The sequence below is a fragment of the Chinchilla lanigera genome, unplaced genomic scaffold, assembly GCF_000276665.1.
Source record: "Chinchilla lanigera isolate Chin_1 unplaced genomic scaffold, ChiLan1.0 scaffold00069, whole genome shotgun sequence".
In the NCBI taxonomy this organism is placed as follows: domain Eukaryota; kingdom Metazoa; phylum Chordata; class Mammalia; order Rodentia; family Chinchillidae; genus Chinchilla; species Chinchilla lanigera.
Genome location: NW_004955470.1, coordinates 833446 through 855657, shown reverse-complemented (window position 1 = coordinate 855657; position 22212 = coordinate 833446). Strand labels below are relative to the sequence as shown.

At 41.7% G+C, this 22212-nt stretch overlaps 1 pseudogene and 2 gene segments (V, D, J or C); all 3 read left to right on the top strand.

Annotated features, from left to right (window-relative positions):
- Positions 1-3950: 3950 nt before the first annotated feature.
- Positions 3951-4453, top strand: LOC102018079 (annotated as a pseudogene).
- A 5339-nt stretch (positions 4454-9792) lies between these two features.
- LOC102011645 lies at positions 9793-10341 on the top strand. The segment is given in 2 exon segments: positions 9793-9881; positions 10002-10341. Coding segments are annotated over 2 exon segments (369 nt in total).
- An 11286-nt stretch (positions 10342-21627) lies between these two features.
- LOC102021332 lies at positions 21628-22212 on the top strand. The segment is given in 2 exon segments: positions 21628-21712; positions 21908-22212. Coding segments are annotated over 2 exon segments (354 nt in total).

Genomic DNA, 22212 nt, shown 5'->3' with positions numbered 1-22212 from the left:
ACGGCTCCCAGGAACTTATCAATCTCGTCATTCAGTCAAATAGAAATAGGGGTGAGAGAAAGGAGATCACCTCCCCAGCATCTCACACGCAGTACTAGGGATGGTGTCAGAATTATAACACAGGACCTAGAGCTCAATGTCTCTGTAGCTACAGTCTCACACTTCAACTTTAGTCAGCTGTACAGAATTTGGGTTCTTGCCCTAAGGAAAAGCCTTGTTTCTCTCCCTGTTCTGAGCTGCGCTCTCTCCTGAGGTCAGCCTGCCTGGGTTGACCAGCACCATTGTGGACCAGCACTGGTGTGGATCAAGCTACTCTTGATCCAGATTTTTGGAGTTAGAATGGAACCTGAGTTTTAGGCAATGGGATTTCAGCAGGCTTTCTCCATGTGGGGGCATTGAGCTTGGATTTTTAAGGAAACATAGAAAAGAAAGAAAAGACTCAATTGCCCACTTACTAAGACAGCGATCCTATTGCTCAATCCAGAGCTTGGGGCCAATCCTAGACCAGGCTGTGCCCTCAGTCAACAGTGAGTTCTGCAGGTAGCAGTGGGAAATGGTCTGAGAGCTCAGGGCCAGTAAAGAGATGGGAGAAGTGAATTTGGAGGAGGAAGGCAGCCAGGTACAGGAAGGCCTTGGACTCTGGCCTGTCCGTAGTCCCTATATGCTCCAGAGGAGTCTCTCAGACTCCAGGTTCCCCCAGTCTCTCAGACTCCAGGTTCCCCCAGTCTCTACCTCTGCAGGCAGAATCGGTCATTGCTCCCCATTTGGAGGGAATAGCCCTGAGAACACAGCTCAAGACCCTGGAACCAGCAAGAGGCCACAGGCCGTCTCAGCCATGCAGACCATTGTGGAAGTAGGAGGCCCAGAGACTTCTGAATATCCCAAGTCATGGAGTTGGGGCTTCAGGCCTGCTCCTTAGGTCTCTGTCTTGAGCACGGCCACAGCAACTCACCATAGCACCTCACCACAGCACCTCACGGCCCACACCTCCTGCAGAACCTCCTCTGGAACCCAAAGAAAGGAGGTGAGAGTCCCTGTGAATCTGAATGGGAGTGACCTAGTGTATGTGTGAAAGTAAGTGTGAGTGTGTGTGATTCAAGCATGTGTCTGTGGGTGCATGTGAATGTGTGAGCAGAGTGCTGGTGTACATAGGCACATAGCACCGTAGCTGTGCTTGGTTTGTGCCAGGCGTGTGGCAAAAGGTAGAGGGGGACATTGTATGTTTCAAGTGGTGGTTTTGGAAGGGCAGGTGCCATACTACTCCCATTTTATTTTGCGATGTGGTCACAGCAGTCGTGGGGATCGTAAACAATGATTAAAGTAATGAGGAAGTTATTGAACTCCAGTGTTCAGCAGCAGGGGTTCAGAAAGTGTGGGGCTGAGGAAGGCTTTGAGGCTTGAGTTGATCCCCCAAAAGTAGAAGGCAAAACTCATATTAGGGCACCTGCTGGCAGCCCAGAGGCCAGAGCGTTACCATGATTAAAGCCTGTGGCACATGCTCAGATGTATGTGTGCCCGAGCAGTATGGAAAATGAAGGTAAATTTAGTACTAAAAGGTGATTTTCCACTTGGCCTGGAATCTTGGAAAGTATTCTTCTGATTAATTTTATTTTTAATAAGATGTTATACCCTATATAACATTTTCTATATGCAAAAATTTATTTGGAATACAATCCATGTGTATGCCTAAGTGAAGTGAAAACATTTCAGCTGGTCAAAAATGTGGAGAACACAACTTACGCTGTAGTTCATTATCAGGATATTTATTTGTTATCTAGTAAGTAAACTCAATAAAAAATTATGAAGAACCCAAAAAGTATATCTGTCAACACAAACCTAAGCCTACAATGTGTGTTAGGATTATATTTCTGGAGCCTCCAATATCTGGAAAAAGTACAGGCAAGCATTTACTGTGTCTGTCTTCTTCTCAGGCTAAAAGGACCCCCTGAAACCCAGGGATACCTCTTTAGGAAACCAACTAAAGAAAGTGACTTAAGAAGAGAAAGTCTAAATAAAGCAATAAGCATTGGAGAGAAGTATGTGTCTTCCTTTTCTCTCGTTGCTGAGACAAAATACCTGATGCCCAAAATTAAGGAAAGAAAGGTTTATTTAGCCCACAGTTGGTGGAGGTTTCAGTCCATACTTGGCTGGCTCCAAGGCAGAGTGGCACATGGCAGAGGGCAACAGTTCATGGTGGCAGAAGACAGCAAAAGCAGCAAGGGCAAAAGGGAGGAATGGAGACAAGCAGCCTCTTTCCCTCCCTTATATTGTATGCAAACTACTCGCCCCAGGGCAGGTGTAGCACTCACACCCATAATCCCAGCAGTGGACTATGGATCAATGAAAAGTCTAGAAGCCTGACATATGACTGCATGAGGATTTGGGGGGACATGCAGACAAACCATCAGATTTACATATTTATTTGTGTAACACATGCTCTTCGTCCTTCTAAGCAGAACAAATGCTGAGTGAGTCAAGACTCTGGGAATGGAGTAAGCGCCATGGGCAGGGTCCCTGACCCATGCTGCCTCCCCACAGCCAGGGCGAGAGCCCAACAGCTCTCAGCACAGCAATGTTGACCTTAGCCCTGATTTCAAAAACTGGTTTGCAAATCTCTCCATTTTGTTCCAGGCTGGAAGCTCTCCTGGTTTTGAATTCCTAGGCCCCCTTCCCACACGTTGTAAAACCAGCGTTGCCACTTGGATAAGTAGATTTATCTTCATTTTTGTCCTGGTCCTGCTGGTTCCAATGCCAGCAGATAAAGTTTTCCTTCAGATCTCTCTTCTCCATTCAGTATAAGTTAGAGGCACAGGGAAACTTTAAAATGGGCCTTTTAAAAATGTAACGTGTTCACAGCAGCCGTCTCCTCTTTCCTTTATTTGATTAAGCACAGGCTCTGACCTGCTGTGCTTGGTAAGCACAGATGAGCCTCTTGCAGCCCAGGGCAGGAGCAGGGATTTGCACAATGATGCAACCATCTCAGAAGTGAGGTGCAGGAGACATCAAAACGATGGACAAGTACTAGGGAAGATTTCAAAATAGGGCAAGTGAAAAGATTTGCCTGAATTTTCCTGAAACAATTAGAAAAATACTTGAGGCTTAGACACAGTGCAGCCCTCTTGAGACCCTGAGGCATTATGACCAACACTGACAATTCTGTGTGGCACACCAGGAGTAAAGAATTTGATTCCTTGCTATTGTCTCTAAGGTTTTGTACCAATTCTAGAGTCTCTAAAATTCAGAGACTCTGAATTGTGTTCAGAGACTTCTGTTTATGGTTTGAACAATTGCCATGGTTTCTGCTCTTGTCCTCTAAAGCTATTCTAAGGTTTCTAGAGAAGCAAATTAAGACCAAGAACCTGGCTCTTTACTGGAAGACAGGCAAAGTTATGTGCTCCTCCTCTGTATTTTGTGGGAGTTTCAAATATGAAGGACTAGAAACCACATTTGGTCGTGTCTTCTCCTGCCATCTAGTTCTGATGTGATCACAAGTACAGGAACCCAGACAAGTTCAATGATTTATAGATTCTAGTGACTTCCTGTCTCCATTTTCTTTAAAATATCCTATTCCTGAAGCAGCCCCTTGTTTTGCTAAATTCCTCCTTCTCAAGAGTCTGTCACATAGAGCACTAGTTAAGGAACTCAAGCCAAGTGTGTTCCAAAATGTGTAAAGAACAATAGTTTACTCTATCCATGGGAGAACAGCCTGATTCTCCCCTGTGCCCCAAGGAAGAAACATGTTCTGAAGGCAAATCTGTGCTGCTCATGTGTGAACAGGGACACCAGGGGACACTAGGACTCTACAGAGATGAGGCAGCCCAGCAGCTGCCCAGAGCCTTGCTCACCCTGCTGATTTGCATGTCCCAGAGCACAGCCCAGGCCCTGAGGACTTCTTCATAGGCTGTCACACCCTGTGCAGGACCCAGTCCCAGTCGGGACACAGCATGGACATGAGGGTCCCCGCTCAGCTCCTGGGGTTCCTGCTGCTCTGGTTGCCAGGTAAGAGACAGCCTGGGGACTTACTCAGCACCGTGTGGTTAGTGCTGCCTGGCCTTTCAAGGAGGTGTTATATCATGATTAACTGTGCTGATATTTGTTATGATTCTATTATCAGGTGCCAGATGTGACACCCAATGACCCAGCCTCCATCCTCCTCACCTGCATCTAAGGGAGACACAGTCACCATCAGTTGTCGGGCCAGTGAGGATGTTGAGAAATGGTTACATTGGTATCAGTAGAAATCAGGGGAAAGCTCCTCAACTCCTGATCTATGATGCATCCAGTTTACAACCTGGGGTCCCATCAAGGTTCAGCGGCAGTGGATATGGGACAGATTTTTCTCTCACTATCAGGAGCCTGGAGCCTGAAGATGTTGTGACTTATGACTGTCTACTGAGTAACAGTTATCCTCCCACAGTGATACATCCATAACATAAACCAGCCAAGGAAGCAGAAGTGTGAGGCTGGGTGGCCCCGCTGCTCCTCCTGGTGTCTCCACCTGCTAAGCACATTTCTCATATGCAGCCAAGCTCTGCCAGGCACTGGGAGGTTGGGGTGGAAGGGTGGAGCGAGGCTCCCCTGCAGTCTGTTTCTCCTCCTTCTCATTTCCAGCAATGCAGACATGATACTTGTCTTGACATAATGCAGGCACACGTGAGCATCCCCAAACAGCTCAGTTTATGGCAAGCTTTTGGATTCTGACAGCAGCAGAGAGGCCCTTGCATGCATATATTCCATGCAAGAATTTTTAAATATTTGCCCTGTTTTTTAAACTAGATCCAGCCATGTGTTATGTGTACCTTGGCTGTAGTACATCCCGGCCTGATGCAGTGTAAGGGACAGACCCTTTCATAAAGTCTACCAGCCTGTTGTTCCTGGAGATATTAATGAATACCCCATCTAAATCTGTGCTGTCTCATGTGATAAATGCAGGAAGTACATTGCTAGATACAACTAAATTAGAAATAAAAGCTTAGTTCCTTGATTACCTGTGTATATTTCTAGTGCTGAACAGACTTGTGTGGCTCAGGGCCAGGCTGTAGATCAAGACAAATACACACATTTCCACATGTTAGAAAATCACTTTGGTCAGTGATGTTCAAATTACCTATGTCATGCACACTGTTACAGCCAGAGCAGAAACCTCACCAACATTCACTCCAATAGGTCTGGTGGCCGCAGATATTCTCTTGGTTGTTCAGCTGTTTTGCTTCCTTCCTCCCCCATACTGAGTCAATATTTACCTCAGGAGGTGCTGTGTCATAATAAATCTAAGGAGTCAACCCTTCCCTTTAGCAGTGATGTTCTGTTAAAAAAATAGCTTACAACACCATCTCTTCTTGGAGTACACCTTAGAGATGTGTGGGATGAGGGTTACCTGATAGCATTTCTCCATTTAATCCATCATCCAAACGCTGCTTGCATATTACAAAGTGATGGTGATTAAAAAGAGGAGGCAGAGGGGAGAGAGGGAAATATTATCCTAACCAAGAGTTTTCTGGCAATGAGTAAATGAGAAAGTATGAGGTTACTTTGCTTTATTCTCATCTTGATACTGTGTTAACTACTGGTTACAACTTAAGCTCAGGAGGTGGTTCCTGAGCTGTGACTCAGTTTTCTTCCTGCAAGCAATATATCTACAATTGTGTTTATTACCTTAGAGAGAATAAGCAGTAAATATGAAAAGAATGTATTCCTAGTTTCTTTTGTTCATAGTATTTTAAGGGAAATACATGTTACATCAGTGACAAAGCTCTGACTAGATGCAACAAAACAACTAAAACTTGGATATTTAAAAATACAAAAATTTATATCATGACAGATCAAAGTATAATTGTAATAGAAACATAGAACTATCACGAATGAATAAAATGATACAGATTTATATGCCTAATTAATTAACCCAAGTATAAACCTTTAAAGAATCAACATTTAAATATGCTAAAAAGAAGGGATAAACATTTAAATATGCTAAAAAGAAGGGATAAACATGAATAATACTTAGTTTTATTACCATCTTCAACTGGAGCAGCAATATCTGTGGCAAGATGTGTGCTACTCTGAGAGTGTTCCTTTGGTTTTGAGCTTTATGTATTATCACCTCCTCCTTCGGTTAAGATGCCATCAGTCCCTTCATAAGTTTTCTGGAATGACTTAATGTTTGTGATACTGTGAACAACACCTGCCATAGCGGAGTCACCAGTGTATGAATAATGGGGCTCCCACAGTGGCAATATTATATTCCTATCCTTCATGTTCATTGTTTTCAATAAAAAGTCAAAGCAATTGTTACCTGAGAGATGTTAAAGTGTCACACACAAATCTGGTGATCCTGGAGGCCCTTAAAAGAAGGAGGTGTTGGTGGAAGCAGGGATGTGCCTGGGCCCCAAGGCTAGCTGTGATCCCTTCCTCACACCCTGCACAGAGACTGGGGAGAGAGCTAGAGAGTGCTGTGCAGGAACCTAGCACTTCTGGGACTTTCTCACATTTTAGCTGCCACAGCTGCAACCACTTGCCAACTGCTGAGTGTGCAACAGGAACTGCTAGGGTTCTCATAGGCTGCTCTGGAAGGGGTCCTGGGAGAGGAGGGATGGGCTGGGCTTACAGATCTATACCATGACTCTTCAATCTACAAATAACTCCTGCAAGGTCTTAAGGGCTCGTGGTCTTTGCCAAAACTACATCGTGGTCATATCATGAGGGTTACACAACTCGTGCTCACTATCCTGTGACCAGTATCTTTTTAGAATTCTAGGTGAACTGTTAGTCTTTTGTGTGGAGAAGGACATTCTTTAGTTACTCTTTCAATGTATTGCCTCAGGCCTGACCAAGCCATGATTGTTGGGTTCTGGAGGAAGTGTAGCAAAAACATTGGTGGAAAGGAAAAGAGTGCAGTACCTATGTCCTTGTGGAAAGCCCTGGGGTCAGCACTAAATGCTTTGCTGAGATATGAGCAAAGGAATGATAACATGATGGCTAACTAGTCTAGTCTCATTCCCATGATAATTGAGTTGTATTGTCCTTGCTAAAACAGTTGATATACTCCCATTCCTCTTCTGCCTCCTTTGTTCTTTCTCAACAAAAGGTTACTGAAAATGATAATCCGGCTGCAGTCCAAGAGGCTGTAAGCCCCCTGGTCCCAGAATTATGCCTCTCTTGTTTTTCTTATTTCTCTTACTTTTCTATTCATCCATGGGTACCTTGTTCTTTGGACCAGCTCACCCGGGACAGAAATGGATTATTAATCTGACACTTTTGTCCTTAGTAGGTGGGAGATTTATTAAGAGGAATTACTTGAATTTTCTACAGAATCTCTCCTGGTAATTGATGGAATAGAATCAGTTTCATGAATACAAGTGAAAATATCAGTCAAGGCCTGAGGGTACCAAAATGAAGAGGGTGCTATGTTACAGGACTTCCAGTAGATGGCGAACAACCCCACAATAAACAAGCTCTGAGGCCTCATCCTAGAAACACTGGGATAGTAGAAGTGATATTCTCCCGATAGGGAACCACTAAGGCAGGGAGTTCTCTGCCCAGCTTATAGGACTCACGTGGCTGTGGGGTCTCTGAGGACAATACCATGTCTTCGCTATCTGGCAGTTCCTTAGTGTTTCCTGTTTTACTTTGTGATTGGCAGTACACCTGACTATGACTACCTTCCCAGGAGGCCTCTAGTCAGCAATGAAGCAAAATGGGTTCGAGAACAAGGGCCACAGCTGTGAATGTGGCCAGCTGTGAGTGAAGCAAGAATAAAGTGGCCTCATGAATTCAGAGGTGGAGGTGACAGAACCTGCAGAACTCAACTCCATTCGGAGATGCAGAGGAGATGCACTGCAGGATCCCTGAGAGGAGGGGAAGGGGGGTGGGGAGAGGGGCTGTGACTGCAGACCTGTCCCCTGCTGTCCTCCAGAGTCCTCAGCAGTGAGCATAGGTCACTGCTCAGTCCACAGGGGCTGAGGGTGGGCTCTGAGCTTCGTGCTGCTCAGCTATGCAGTGGGGAACAATCGGGTAGTAACGTGCTGACGCTGGGGTCTCACTGTTCAGGTCCAACTTGCCAGAATTTAAAATACTACGTTACATAAGCAATTAAGTGATCATTTCTTACCACATGATATTAACAGTAAATGTATTACATGCACACAGCAGATAAGCAGTTTACATATTTATTTGTGTAACACATGCTCTTCATCTTTCTATGCAGATCAGAAGCTGAATGATTCAAGACTCCAGGATGGAGATATTTGCTGACCCTCTTCTTGGCCTCTGACCCTCAGGAGCAGTGAGATCAGCTGCTCAGGTTCTGCCTCAGGAGAACCTTCAGCTCACAGAACTAGGGCAGCTCTGAAGTCCTGGTCTCTTATGGTGTTGTTCCTCCTTGGGACTCTCAACTTGGTCAGCACCCCGAGTGCTGAGTACTTTTCTTCCCTAGATCCCCTGCCAGGTGGCACCATGAGCAGTGCCTCTGGTCTTGCAAGTGCTCAGCCCCATGGGTCAGGGGGGCAGCTGCTTCCTCCATAGCCCAAGATACAGCTCAGCAGCTCTCAGCACTGCAAGTCTGACCTCAGCCCGGGTTCAGACCCCTGTTCCAAACCTCTCCCTTTCCCTGCAGTGCTTGAAAATCTATGAAGACCCTTAATTCACTGCCCATGTCTCTTCAGTTCCTGACGCACCCTCAGCATCTGGAGAAGGAGGATTTGTTTTCCCTGTTATCCTAGAGTCCTGCTTGTTCCTAACACAGCACATAGTTTTTCTTCAGATCTTTCCTCTCCATCCAATATAAGTTAGAAGCACAGGGTTATTTATTTTTAAAGGGCCTATTAGAAACTGATCCCTTTCCCAGCAATCATCTCTGTTTTCTTCACTTTATTCAGGAACAGCTCGGACCTGCTGTGCATGGCAGACACAGATGAACCTCTTGCAGCCTCAGCAGGAGCAGGGATTGGGAGGCTTTTCTGAGCATCTCAGAAGTTAGATGTGAGAGGAAAGAAGACGGTGCACAGGTGCTGGGGAAGATTTTCATACACCTGAGATGGGAGGAGGAGGTGAAATATTTTGCTTGGATTTCTTTCAGAAACTGTTTTAAGAGTCCTTGAGGTACAGAGCACTGCAGCCCTCTTGAGATCATGAAGCCTTAGGCCCAACCATGTAAAGACCATGTGTTCATATTGTCAAAGCTGGCAGAAAGGATTTGGGTCCAAGCTGCTGCTCTATTCTTAAATATTCCAACACCCAGACTTCTGTTTATAGTTTTAAATACATCCCATTTCTTGCATTGCTTCTGAAATAATTCTAATTTATTCTGAAAAGTAAATGGAAAGCAAGAACCTGGCCGGGCCGTAGACCTGCCTTTGGTGGAAGACAGGCAGAAGCATGTGCTTGTGTGTCTGCTACGGGAAGCCTGGGGCTAGAAAGCATAATTGTATACATAGGTCCTCCCCTGCCATCTGATAAGTAGAGGAACCCAGACAAGTTCAAAGAGTTTATTAATTAACCTCTCTTCCTGTCTTTACTTTTCATTTTATAGCCTAAGCTTGAAACAGCCCATTTGTTTCCCTTAATTCCTCCTTCTCAGAGGGATCATAACACAGCACTGTGGTCCTCAAGTAAAGGGTGTTTGGGAACGAGAGTCTGTGCTGCCCTGGTCTGGACAGGGACCCCAGAGAACACTGAGCCTGTCCTGAGATGAGCCCGCCCTGCAGCTGGGCCACACCCCTCTCAGCCCTGCTCATTTGCATATCCCTGGAGCACAGCCAGCTGCTTGAGGACTTCTTAATAGGCTGCAGCTGTCATCCTGTGCAGGAGTCAGTCCCAGTCAGGACACAGCGTGGACATGAGGGTCTCCGCTCCGTTTCTGGGCCTCTTGCTGCTCTGGGTCCCAGGTGAGGAAGGACAGCACCAGGAATTTCCTGAGCTCACTTGGTCAGAGTTGCCTGAGGTTTCAGGGAGGTCTTGTTTTATCATGAATAACTGTGATGGTATTGTTACATTTACAATTTCAGGTGCCAGATGTGACATCCAGTTGACACAGCCTCCATCCTTACCTGCATCTGAAGGAGACACAGTCACCATCTCTTGTCAGGCCAGTCAGAGTGTTAACAAATACTTAAACTGGTATCAGCAGAAACCAGGGCAAGCTCCTAAACTCCTTATCTATGGTGCAACCAATTTGGCCTCTGGGGTCCCATCGAGGTTCAGCGGCAGTAGGTCTGGGACAGATTTCACTCTCACCATCAGCAGCCTGCAGCCTGAAGATGTTGCAACTTATTACTGTCAACAAGATAATAGTACCCCTCCCACAGTGATACAAGCCCTGACATAAACCTCCCAGGGAAGCAGAAGTGTGAGGCTGGGCTGCCCCAGCTGCTCCTCTTGGTGTTTCCAACAACAGGGCAAGTTCTTCAGATGCATCCAGGCTTTGAAGGTCACTGCAAGGATTTGGTGAAGTGTTGAAGAGAGCTCCTCTATTCTATAACTTTCTATTTGGTTTCTCAGTCCTGCTTTAATGAAAGACACCCATCCAAAGTACACTGAAGCAATGTGGATTGTGGTATTATTCTGTAGTCTTCTTGCAACAGAGAAGCTCTGCTATGATTCCAAGCAATAATTTTTAAAGACTTCCATCACTTTTAGAGATTTATAGTCACAAAAATATTTAAAGTGCAGAGATGTCTTTTATATCCCTGCCCTTACTCTACAGAGTATGTCATCATAATAAATTGCACCACTATTGCAGCCAGTAAAGATCCATAGTTCACATTAAGGTTGACTTTTGATGAACATTTCACCAGAAAACAGTTGTATAACGTCATGTATCCAACATAACCCAATGCTGTTTCACTGCCCTAAATACCCTTTTCTTCTGCCTGTGCATCTTCTTTTTCCTCCAAATTCTCTAAGTCAATCATGTCTTACCATGCCTATAGTTTTTCCTTTTCTGGAAAGATAAAATCGTGGAATTTACAGTATGGAAGATTTTCAAAAGCTAATCTCAAAATATACTGCTATGGAACACAGAAATATAAAATAATGAATAAAACATTTGGCTACTACGAAGACTCCCTTTATAGCATCTATTATTATCTCCCATATCCCGGCTTGGTAAAGGTATTAGATACTTTCTATGCAATATGACAGTGCTTTCATAGTATTGGTTGTATCTCAGAGGTCACCAGAAGGGTACAGATTACTTGCCCTGAATGTTAGGAGTCTATTGTAATTTTAAAACATGCAGAGGAATTTTTAAATTCTTTTTTTCTTTCCAGTTGATTTTATTGATGCATCCCTGATATAAATCCTGATGCCCATACAATCAATTGGATTTACAGGTAGAACATAGGAACTCTCACTGTTCTTTTGTATATCATTCAGATCCTTTCAGTGGTTCACTGAACCTAGCTCAGTGTCTTCCTCTACCAGTCAGGAAAGTCCCCTTTGATCTTGCTGATCTGTGTTCTGAGAAGTGAAGAAAAAAAGAGGTGGTTTCATTGTGTATTGCAAAAAAAAATGCCTTGCCTTATTTTCACATCTGCATATGTGATTTTTAGGACTGTGGCACTTGAACACCTTCCATAAACAACATTTTAGCCCAGTGTGAAAAAAAGACTTAATTCTTTGGGAAGACAACAGGATGTGGCATGGTTAACATAGGGCCACTAGCATGCCTTTTATTTTTCTAATCAAAATGGTGACAGCAGAGGAGGTTGCAGTCATTGCAGGGACTCAGTCTTCAAGCCTCATACTAATTTTTTTTTTACCAGAAAAATCTCAGATTCAGCAGTAGAAAGCATTCTCTCTATATAGCCCATTCTCTACTTCCTCATTTCACTAACGGGATGTTTTTATTTATCCCTACTCTCCAGTTTTTTCTTTACTAATTTTTGCCTTTTCAATAGAATGTATTAACTAAGATTAGCTCTTAGTATTCTAAAGCATGCCATACACAGAAAAATGTAATTAACACATGCCTTAATGACCTCTACCTCATCTAGTTACTATTGCGTATCAATTTTAAAAAATCTTAAAAAGCAACGTGGCGAGTAATAGATTTTGGCCTGCTACACAGAGAGTAATAAAGCGATAAAATGCCTTTATTGGGAGGGCTCGGAAAAGATGACAGAGAAAGAGGATCTTCTGGGGGCTTGGTCATGGGAACAATGGTTAAATATGGTCAGGGTAGAGGCGAGCTTTAGGGGCAGGGCTAGCTGATGTGGCAGGCTAGCATTGGGTAGGAGCATGGGAAAATGAAACAGGATATTACATAAAGGGATGTAGGAAGTCCTAATTTGACTCTGGGAAGAAGGGTGGGCATTAGCATATGGCCTCTGAGGGCCAGTGCCATATTGGCCATGGCATATAGTCCCCCGTAGGTGGTGCCAGAGCAACTCTAAAGGAATTATAAAAACCTGTCAGTGTGAACACCTTAAATGCTCATCCATTCCTGGTGGAAATGATGACCAAATGACTTCCTAGGAGAATATCTTGGCAGAGTCTTTAAAAGTTATTGTTATAGTGTTACATCCAACAGTAGAACTTTCAGGCCTTTGACAAATGTGCTTGAAAACACTGTTCACTCAACATCTTGTGTAAGACTATTAAAACTAGCTTTGTTCATAATAGCCTGAAGTGAAAACCACCGAAATCATCAGCAGAGCATGAAGCAATAAGTTATGACATCACCATCCTTTAAATAGTACTCAGAAGAGAAGAAGGTCACATTATTGGTACCTGAACAACTTGAATTGACCTAAAAACAACTATGTGTTTGTGCACAAGTAGGAAGCCACGAGGGAATAGAAACTATATAATTTCTCTTGTATGAAATTCTAGAGAAGGAAAATCTAATATTAGTGGCAATGGATAGAACTGAATTTGATGAGTCCAGGGGGTCGAGAGGAAATTGGTTAAAAAAAAAAGGCAGGAAAAAGATTTGGTTTTGCAGGATAAATTGTTATTCCAGTGGAATTTTCCCAGTGTATTTTTGATGGAGTTTACACTGACTCTGTAATTCACCTTGGATGGTATGAACATTTTAGCAGTGTTAATTCCTCCAGTGCTGGAACATGGGGTATCTTTCCATTTATTTGTGTTTTCTGTAATTTCTTTCATAACTTTTAGTGGAGTCTAACTTACCAGTATTTCTCTCCTGTGATTGTGTGCAGGTTTGTGTTCTATTTAAATTTTTGCCTACTTTTAAGGCCTCAAGTTATTCTCTTGTCCTTTTTCCTAAAGCTTCCCAACTCATACCTGTAGGCTATGATATTCCATTAATTCATATTCTTACCTGACGTCATATGGATCAAAATTTTTCCAATATGTACTTAATTTAGTTTTCATTTCCCATTGCTTCTCCTCATTTACTGGAAAAAGATGGCAAATGAATGTATAATTAACTTTACTATCTTTGTAGAAATGTGTATATGTGGCTCTTTTTGTCCTTGATTCTTCCTTTTATGCTTGTTCAGTTTATTTATCTTTGACCGTATGGTGCAGAACACTGTCTTACTGAAGTTGTTTGATAATCCCCCACCCACTTTTGCAATGCTGGAGGTTGAACCTAGGGTTTTATGATGCATATTGAGCTGTATTCCCATTCCCTATAAAATTCTTAACATATAATTTGATTCATATTCTATTTTTTTTTTTTTTTTGGTACTGGACCTTGTACTTGCCTGGCAGGCACTTGTGATACTGACCCCTATCCCCTGCCCTCATATTCTATATTTATTTATTTATTTATTTTTTCATTTTTTTCTGGTACCAGGAATAGAACTCATGACCTTGGGCTTGCCAGGCAGGCTCTGTGCTGCTGAGCTAAATCCCCAGCCCCTCATATTTTTTTTTTATTCATTAACATTTTTGTGCCTATCCTAGGTTCTTCGATTTTTCTTATATATTCAAAAAACTGCTCATCAATTTTATTTTTTTTTTATTTTAAAGATTAAAAAAACTAACAAAACAACAATGAAGACAAAATCAAAACAACACTAAAACAACAAAAATAATATCTGGCCTCAAAACAAAATGATAGAAATGAACAAAGTTTGCTACATTACACACTTTTATCTTCCGTGAACTTGCTCAGTCCACCAGATATAAACAAATCATTTGTAGATTGACTGGATTTCATTGCATGAAGTATATTTGTATACATACACCTTTTGAGTAAATTACATTTTAATAATACCAAGTTTTCTACTTGATAAACATGGACAAAAATCTCTATTTATCTTAATCTCTTTTCAATGACAAGACATATTGAGTGTATGGACAGTGAACCCAGAGCCTTAATGAAATTATTTATCTAGTGAGTTTTGGTTCTGTCTTTAGGAGTTTATGTAAAAATGCTGCTTTAAGTATGTGAAGATGTCCCTTTTTTCTTTCAATCTGCAAATTTTTTTTATTTTAAAAAATAAAAGAAGGAAAGCATATTAACAAACAGACATCCATTTACAAAAAAGCATAAGAGCAATACATACAAAACAGAGTTACAGACAAAGCTGTAGGAAATTAACAATGGTTGTTGTATTACTTATTGATATCTTCAAAGTGGTTTCTCAGGAAAACAAATAGAGACATACAAGATTGATCAAACAAGTAATTTTTAACTGCTCCTTTCTGTAGAGCAATAGATGACAGCAGTACAACTATTCTAGCTATCCTGTACATATACATACATACATAATTTCCCCCGCTTTCTTTTCTCTTTTCCCACACCCCAGTTGCCCTTTATTTTTGAGCATTTTCCTTTCATTTCACAATATCTATGCCTCCTAGTTTTTATTCACTATTTCAGGTCTTATACTAGTGAGACAGTACGATGCTTACACATGCAGGTCTGGTTTATTTCACTTGTGAGTATGGTCTCTAGTTTTGACCATTTACATATAAAAGCCTTGAGTTTATCCTTCTTTATAGCTCAGTAATATTCCATTATATAAAATACCACAGTTTTTAAATCCAATCTTCAGTGGATGGACATTTGCTTTGCTTCCACAATTTAGCAATTACAAATTGTGCTGCTATGAACATGGGTGCACATATATAGCTGTGATATGATGTTTTCAGATATTCTGGGAAAATACCCAGAAGGGGAATAGCTGGGTTGAATGGGACCTCTAGACCTAGTTTTCTGAGGAATCTCCAAACTGATTTCCACAGTGGTTTCGCCAGTCTGCATTCCCACCAGCAGTGGAGGAGATTTCCTATTTCTCCACAGCCTCGCAAACATTTGTTATTGGTTGATTTCTTAATGCTAGCCATTCTTACAGGGGTGAGACGAAATCTCAATGTCCATTCAATTTGCTTTTCTCGAATGACTAATGATGTTGAACATTTTCTCATGTATTTATTTGCCACTTGTATTTCTTTATCTGAGAAGTATGTGTTCATCTCAGCTGTCCATTTTTGGATTGGGTCTTTGAATTTGGGGGGGCTGATGTTTTTTTATTTTTTATATGTTCTAGATAGAAGACCTTTGTCCAAGGAACAGTCAGCTAAAATTTTTTCTCAGTTTGTGGGTTTTCTTTTTACTGTGCTGGTGATTTCTTTAGATATGTAGAAACTTTTCAGTAGGATGAGATTCCATTTGTTGATTCTTTGAAGTATTTCACGGGTGGTTTGGTTTTTGTTCATGAACTCTCTGCCTACCCCTATGTCTTGAAGATTTTTTTCCTAGTTTCTCTTCCAAAATATTTAGTGTTTCTGTTTTAATACCGAGATCCATGATCCATTTTGACTTGAGTTTGGTGCATGGTGATAGGCTTGGGTCTATTTTCAGTCTTTGGCAGGTGGGAAATCAATTTTTCCAGCACCATTTATTAAAGAGGCTATTTTTCTTCCAGTGAGTTTCTTTGGCCCCTCTATCAAAGATTAGGTGGCTGAATGTGTTTGTGGTTGTGGCTGTGTCCTCCAGTCTGTTCCATTGATTGTCCAGTCTGTATTTAAGCCAGTACCATGTTGATTTTATCACAGTAGCTATGTAGTATAATTTCAGGTCAGGAATTGTAATTCCACTTGACCTGTCCTTGTTTCCCAGGATTGTTTTTGTTGTTGTGGGTCTCTTCTGGTTCCATATAAATTTAAGGAACGTTTTCTCTAGATCTGTGAGGTATGTTGACGATAGTTTAATGGGAATTGCATTGAATCTCTACAACAATTTTGGGAGTATGGCCATTTTCACAATGTTGGTTCTTCCCATCCATGAGCAAGGAATATTTTTCCATTTATTTAGATTCTCTTCAATCTCTTTTTTCGAAGCACTGTAGTTTTCAATGAATAGATCTTTTACTTCATTTGTTAGATTGATTCCTAAATATTTCAATTTCTTGGATGCTATTGTGAAAGGTATGGTTTCCTTAATTTCTCTCTCAGTCTATGTGTTGTTTGTGGATAGGAATGCTATTGATTTTTGAGTGTTGTCTTTGTATCCAGCTACACTGCTGAATTTGTTGATGAATTCAAGGAGTCTTCTTATGGAGTTTTTGGGGTCTTCCATGTAAAGTATCATGTCATCTGCAAATAGTGATAGTTTTACTTCTTCCTTTCCTATCCTTATTCCTTTCATTTCTCTCTCTTGTCTAATTGTTCTGGCTAATGATTCCAGGACTATGTTGAACAGGAGTGGTGCCAGTGGACATCCTTGTCTTGTTCCTGATTTTAAAGTAAAAGCTTTCAGTTTTTGTCCACTTAGTATGATGTTGGCTGTTAATTTGTCATAGATGGCTTTGATCAGGTTGAGGTAAAGACCATCTATTCCTATTTTCTGTAGAGTTTTTAACATGAATGCATGTTGGACTTTGTCGAATGCTTTTTGTGCATCTCTTGAAATGATCATATGGTTTTTGTCTTTGGCTCTATTGAGATGGTGTATAACATTAACTGATTTGTGAATATTGAACCATCCCTGCAATTCTGGAATGAGTCCAACTTGGTCGCAGTGTATGATTTTCTTGATGATTTGCTGCATTCTATTTGCTAGTATTTTATTGAGTATCTTTGCATCTATATTCATTAGGGAGATTGGTCTGTAGTTCTCTTTCTTTGTTGGGTCTTTCTTTGGTTTTGGTATGAGTATAATACTTGCCTCCAGAAAGGAGTTAGGGAGAATTGCTTCTTTTTCAATTTCATGGAAGAGTTTGAGGAGTTTTGGTATTAAATCTTCTCTAATTTCTTGTAAAATTCTGTTGTGAATCCATCAGGGCCTGGGCTTTTCTTTGTTGGTAAGTTTTTAATCACAGTTTCAATCTCATTAATTGATATTGGGTTGTTCAGGGCTTTTATATCTTCTGGACTCAACTTTGGTAATTTGTGCATATTTATGAATCTATCCATTTGTTCCAAGTCTTCTATCCTATGGGAGTAAAGATTTTCAAAGTAGGTATTGACGATCTTCTCAATTTCTGTAGAATCTGTAGTAATTTCATCTTTTTCATTCCTTGTTGCATGAATTTGAGTTCTTTCTTTTTTTTATAAAGTTGGCTAGGGATTTATTAATTTAATTTATTCTTTCAAAGAACCAACTCTTTGATTCATTTATTTTTTTGCAGGGTTTTTTTCATCTCAATTGCTTTAATTTCTGCTCAGATCTTTATGATCTCCTCTCTTCCTTGGGCTTTGGGCTTGGTTTGTTCTTCCTTTTCTAAATGTTTGAGGCACAACATTAGGCTATTTATTTGTTCTCTTTCTGTTTTCTTTATGTGTGAATTTATTGCTATAAATTTTCTGCTGAGGACTGCTTTCATTGCATCTGACAGATTCTGGTAAGTTGTATTTACATTTTCATTTATTTGTAGGTATATTTTAATTTCTTCTTTAATTTCTTCTGTGACCCATTGGTTATTCAGTAGGTTGTTGCTTAATTTCCAAGTGTTTATGGAGTTTTTGGAATTCTTTTTTTCATTAATTTGCAATTTCATTGCACTGTGGTCTGATAATATGCATGGGATAATTTCACTTCTTTTGCATTTAGGTAAGTATGCTCTATGGGCTAGGATGTGATCTATCTTAGTGAGCAGCTGAGAAAAATGTGTATTCTGATGTGGTGGGGTGGGACACTCTGTATGTATCTATTAAGTCCATTTGTTCACAGATTTGGTTCAGATCTGTTATTTTCTTACTTATTTTTTTTTCTAGTTGACCTATCTCTTCATGTCAAAGGGGTGTTGAGGTTCCCAATTACAATTATAGTGTTATTAATTATATGAGTTTTCATGTCTGTTATGATTTGTCTTATATAGTTTGGAGCTCTGATATTTGGTGCATACGTATTTATGATTGTTATCTCTTTCTCTTGCAGTTTTCCCCTGACAAGAATGTGGTAACCTTCTTTATCTCTTTTGATTGTTCTTGGTTTGAAGTTTACATTGTCTGTAAACATAATAGCTACACCTGATTTTTTCTGGGTTCCTGTTGCATGAAGAATTGTTTTCCATCCTTTGACTTTCAGTCTACGGATTTCTTTTTGAGTAAAATGTGTTTCCTGTATACAGCATATTGTTGGATTTTGTTTCTTAATCCACTCTGCCAGTCTGTTTCTTTTGACTGGTGAATTGAGGCCATTTACATTTATGGTTATAACTGTTATGTGTTGCCTTATCATTGTCATGTTATTTACTTGCTGTTGGTTTCCTACTTTTCCTACCTGTTTAATTGCTTGTTCTTCTTGATGGTTCCTTTCTATTTTTGTTCTTGGACTTGTGGTCACTTTTTTCTCTATGTAGAATATCTTTTAGTACTCTTTGCAATGATGGTTTGGCACTCATGAAGTTCTTCAGTTGTTGTTTTTTCATGGAAATATTTTATTTCTCCATTGAATTTTAAGGATAGTTTGGCAGGGTACATCAGTCTTGGTTGGAAGCTGTTTTGTCTCAAGACCTGTAATACTTCACTTCAAGCTTTTCTCAATGGGATGGTTTGTGCTGAGAAGTCTGCCATAATTCTGATAGGCTTTCCTTTACAGGTAATCTGTTTCTTTTCTCTAGCAGCTTTTAATATTCTGTTCTTTTGCTGTATATCTGGGAACTTGACTATTGTATGTCTGGGTGTAGTTTTATTTTGGTTATGGTTAGTTGGAGTTCAATAGACCTCATTTACCTGTATTTCGGTTTCCATTTCCATACTAGGGAAATTTTCTGTGATTATTTTGCAAATATTCTTTTTATGTGGTTTGTGTTGCCTCCTACTGTTTTGTTGACTCCTATTAGTCATACATTATTCCTCTTTGCCTCATCTTGCAGCTGTTGAATTGATTTTTCCTGATTCCTTGTAGGTTTAAGAGATCCTTTGCTTCAAGTTTGCTTGCTGCCATGCTGTCTTCAAAATCTGAAATTCTATCTTTGGCTTCATTCAAGCAGTTTTTGCAGCCTTCAATGGAAGCTTTGATTTCCTGGATGTCTCTTTGAATCTGGTTCACATCTTCCAATTCATTTCTATATTTTTCATTTAAAGTTTCTGTCCATTGTCTATGTTCTATTTTCTTTTATGTTTCTTCTTTAGATGTGCTGAGTGGTTCTTTCATTATTATTGTCATTTCATTTTTTGCCTGAGAGATTATTTCTGATCTGATCTCTTCTATGAACTGATGAAGTTGTTTCTTCACTTCCATTGTAATCATTTCAGCAATTGCAGATGTGTGTTTACCAAGCTCTCCTATGTTGATGTCTCCTGGACTTGTTCTGTGTGGGGTGCAGTTCTGAGATTGTGTTTTAGTCCTTCCTCTTGTCGTGTTTGATACTGGATGCAGAAAGCTCAGTCTCCCTCTTCCCTGGCAGCTCAAAAAAGGCTGCTAGTGTCCCTAGTTTTTCCTGGTGGTGAAGTTTGCCTCTCAGTGTCTGCTGAGATGCAGTACTTATTCTAGGATTTTTCTGCAGATGGTGAAGTGTATCTAGTTCTCTCAGGTCTCAGATGTGGACCATGATGCCAGCTGATGATGGTCCATCTGATCCAGTGTCCTCTTGTAGTTCAGGGCACTTGTATAACCCAGGATCAGGTTGCACTGGTGGCACAATACCAGACCAGTGGACCAGTGTCCCCAGGTAGTTCAGGGTACAGGCAAACCCAGACATGAACTGCAGGGTTGACAGTTTGTGGCCCACCTGATTCTGTGTCTCCAGTCAGCACAGAGGCTAGATGTGCACCACACCAACAGCGCTCACAGGCTGTCTGTGTCTGCCACCTTGAGGAGATCAGGGTGCAGGCAAAGCCCAAACATGAACCATGGTGCCACAGCTCTTGGTGCCCCAGATCTAGTACCTCACTTCATGCTGAGTGCATACAGATAGGGCTCACACACAAACCTCACTGAGAGCAGTTTGCGGGCCTTCTGAGTGAGGATCTCTGGTCTGCACCAGGCACACAGAGGGTGGAGTCTCAGTCTGTAATGGTGGCGGGTCCTGCATCAGCTTCTCTGCCTCCAGGAAGTAGATGGGAAATACCTGGCTCTCTTGGTTGCTTTTGGCTGGGAACTGTTCTGTCAGCGGGTCACAGCTTGCCTGAATCTGCATCTCCAGTCAGTTCAGAACACGCAGGGGGGCCAGATGTGAGCCGCACCAACAGTGCTCAGAGCCTGCTTGTGTCTGCGATGCCCAGGAGGTTGAGGCACAGGCAAAGCCCAAACATGAGCCGTGGTGCCACAGCTCCCAGCGCCCCAGGTCCAGTAGCTCACTTTGTGCTGGGCGCACACAGAGAGGGCCCACACATGAGAGCAGTTCATCGGCCTTCTGAGTAAGGATCTCCTGTCAACGCCCTCAATCTGTGAATTTTATTACTTTGTCTTCTATTGTATTTCTGAGCACCTTCAGTATAATTTTGAATAAAAGTTATAAATGTGGACATGCCTTTATTTTTCCTTTTCTGAAGATAAAATACTCAAATTTGATTGGTGAATATGCTGCCTTTAGAGACTTTATTACTAGTGCAAACCGAGTTCTCCAAGATTGTTAAAGTGAAAGGGCCAGGGTTCGGGCTAACTGATGTATTGTAATAAAACAATATGGAGAATCACCCAAGGAATCGTTTGTTGCCTGCACCAAAAGTTCTACTTCTGATTTCAGTGAAATGGTATCACTATGCTGAAGAAAGAGAGACCCGGTATTGCTCATCTGCGTGGTTGTGGTTGTCCACTGACCTACACTACTGAGTCTAAAGGATTGCTGCCCTTTGCAAATTCTCAGAAAGGTAAGGCTGCATTAAGGCCCTGGGAAAGACTGCAAAACTGCAAAGGAGAAGAATGTCTGCAAAACAAATTTCATAAAAAGTCTTGTTTCACCCAGACACAATTATGTACCTAGGGAGATGATGAGACACATTAGTGGTGGAGAGAAACAGCCCTATAGGCTTCTATCTTGTTCTGAATAGGTTGGTGTTGAACACCATCTGGCTGAGTCTACAGGTTTGGTAAGATAGGAAGACAACAATAGCAAGTTCTGTGACCACAGAGGAAAAATGCTATGCTCAGGTTGAGCCAAGGGCCTTCTGACCACCTGGGCATGGCTTGCTCAAGTGTGGACAACGAGGGGTCAGTGTTTCTGCAGCTGCAAGCTCAGTTCACCTGGTTCCTGCTGCTTTGCATGCTCCTCCCAACACCCACTGCTCTTCAGAGCCCATATCATTGCCTGTGCCAGAGCTCCGGGGAAGATCTGTACCAGGGAGGACCTAGTGTGCACCATGGAAGCTCTAGCTCAACTCCTCTGTCTTCTGTTACTCTGGGTCCAAGGTGAGGGCTATGTGGGATAGTTTTGCATATCTGCGAAAACTGAATGTTGGCTTCTATGCACAGCAGTAGCATCTCTGTTCAATAAGAACAGTCATTAAAGTTCAATGTAGATCAATGAGTTTGGCTCGATTGAGAAGGCAATTGGTATGACCTAGGTCACATGGGTGACATTTCTGTTTTATTTTTCAATCTCAGATTCCACTGGACAAACCCTGTTAACTCAGTCTCCAGCCTCCCTGGCTTTGTCTCCAGGAGAAACAGCCACTCTCAGATGCAAGGCCAGTCAGGGTGTTAGCAACTGGCTAGATTGGTACCAGCAGAAACCTGGCCAGGCTCCCAGGCTTCTCATCTATGCTGCCTCCAGCAGGGCCCCTGGCATCCCAGCCCGGTTCAGTGGCAGTGGGTCAGGGACAGACTTCACTCTCACCATCAGCAACCTGGAGCCTGAAGATATTGCAACTTATTACTGTTACCAGTATTACAGTGGGTTCCCACAGTGA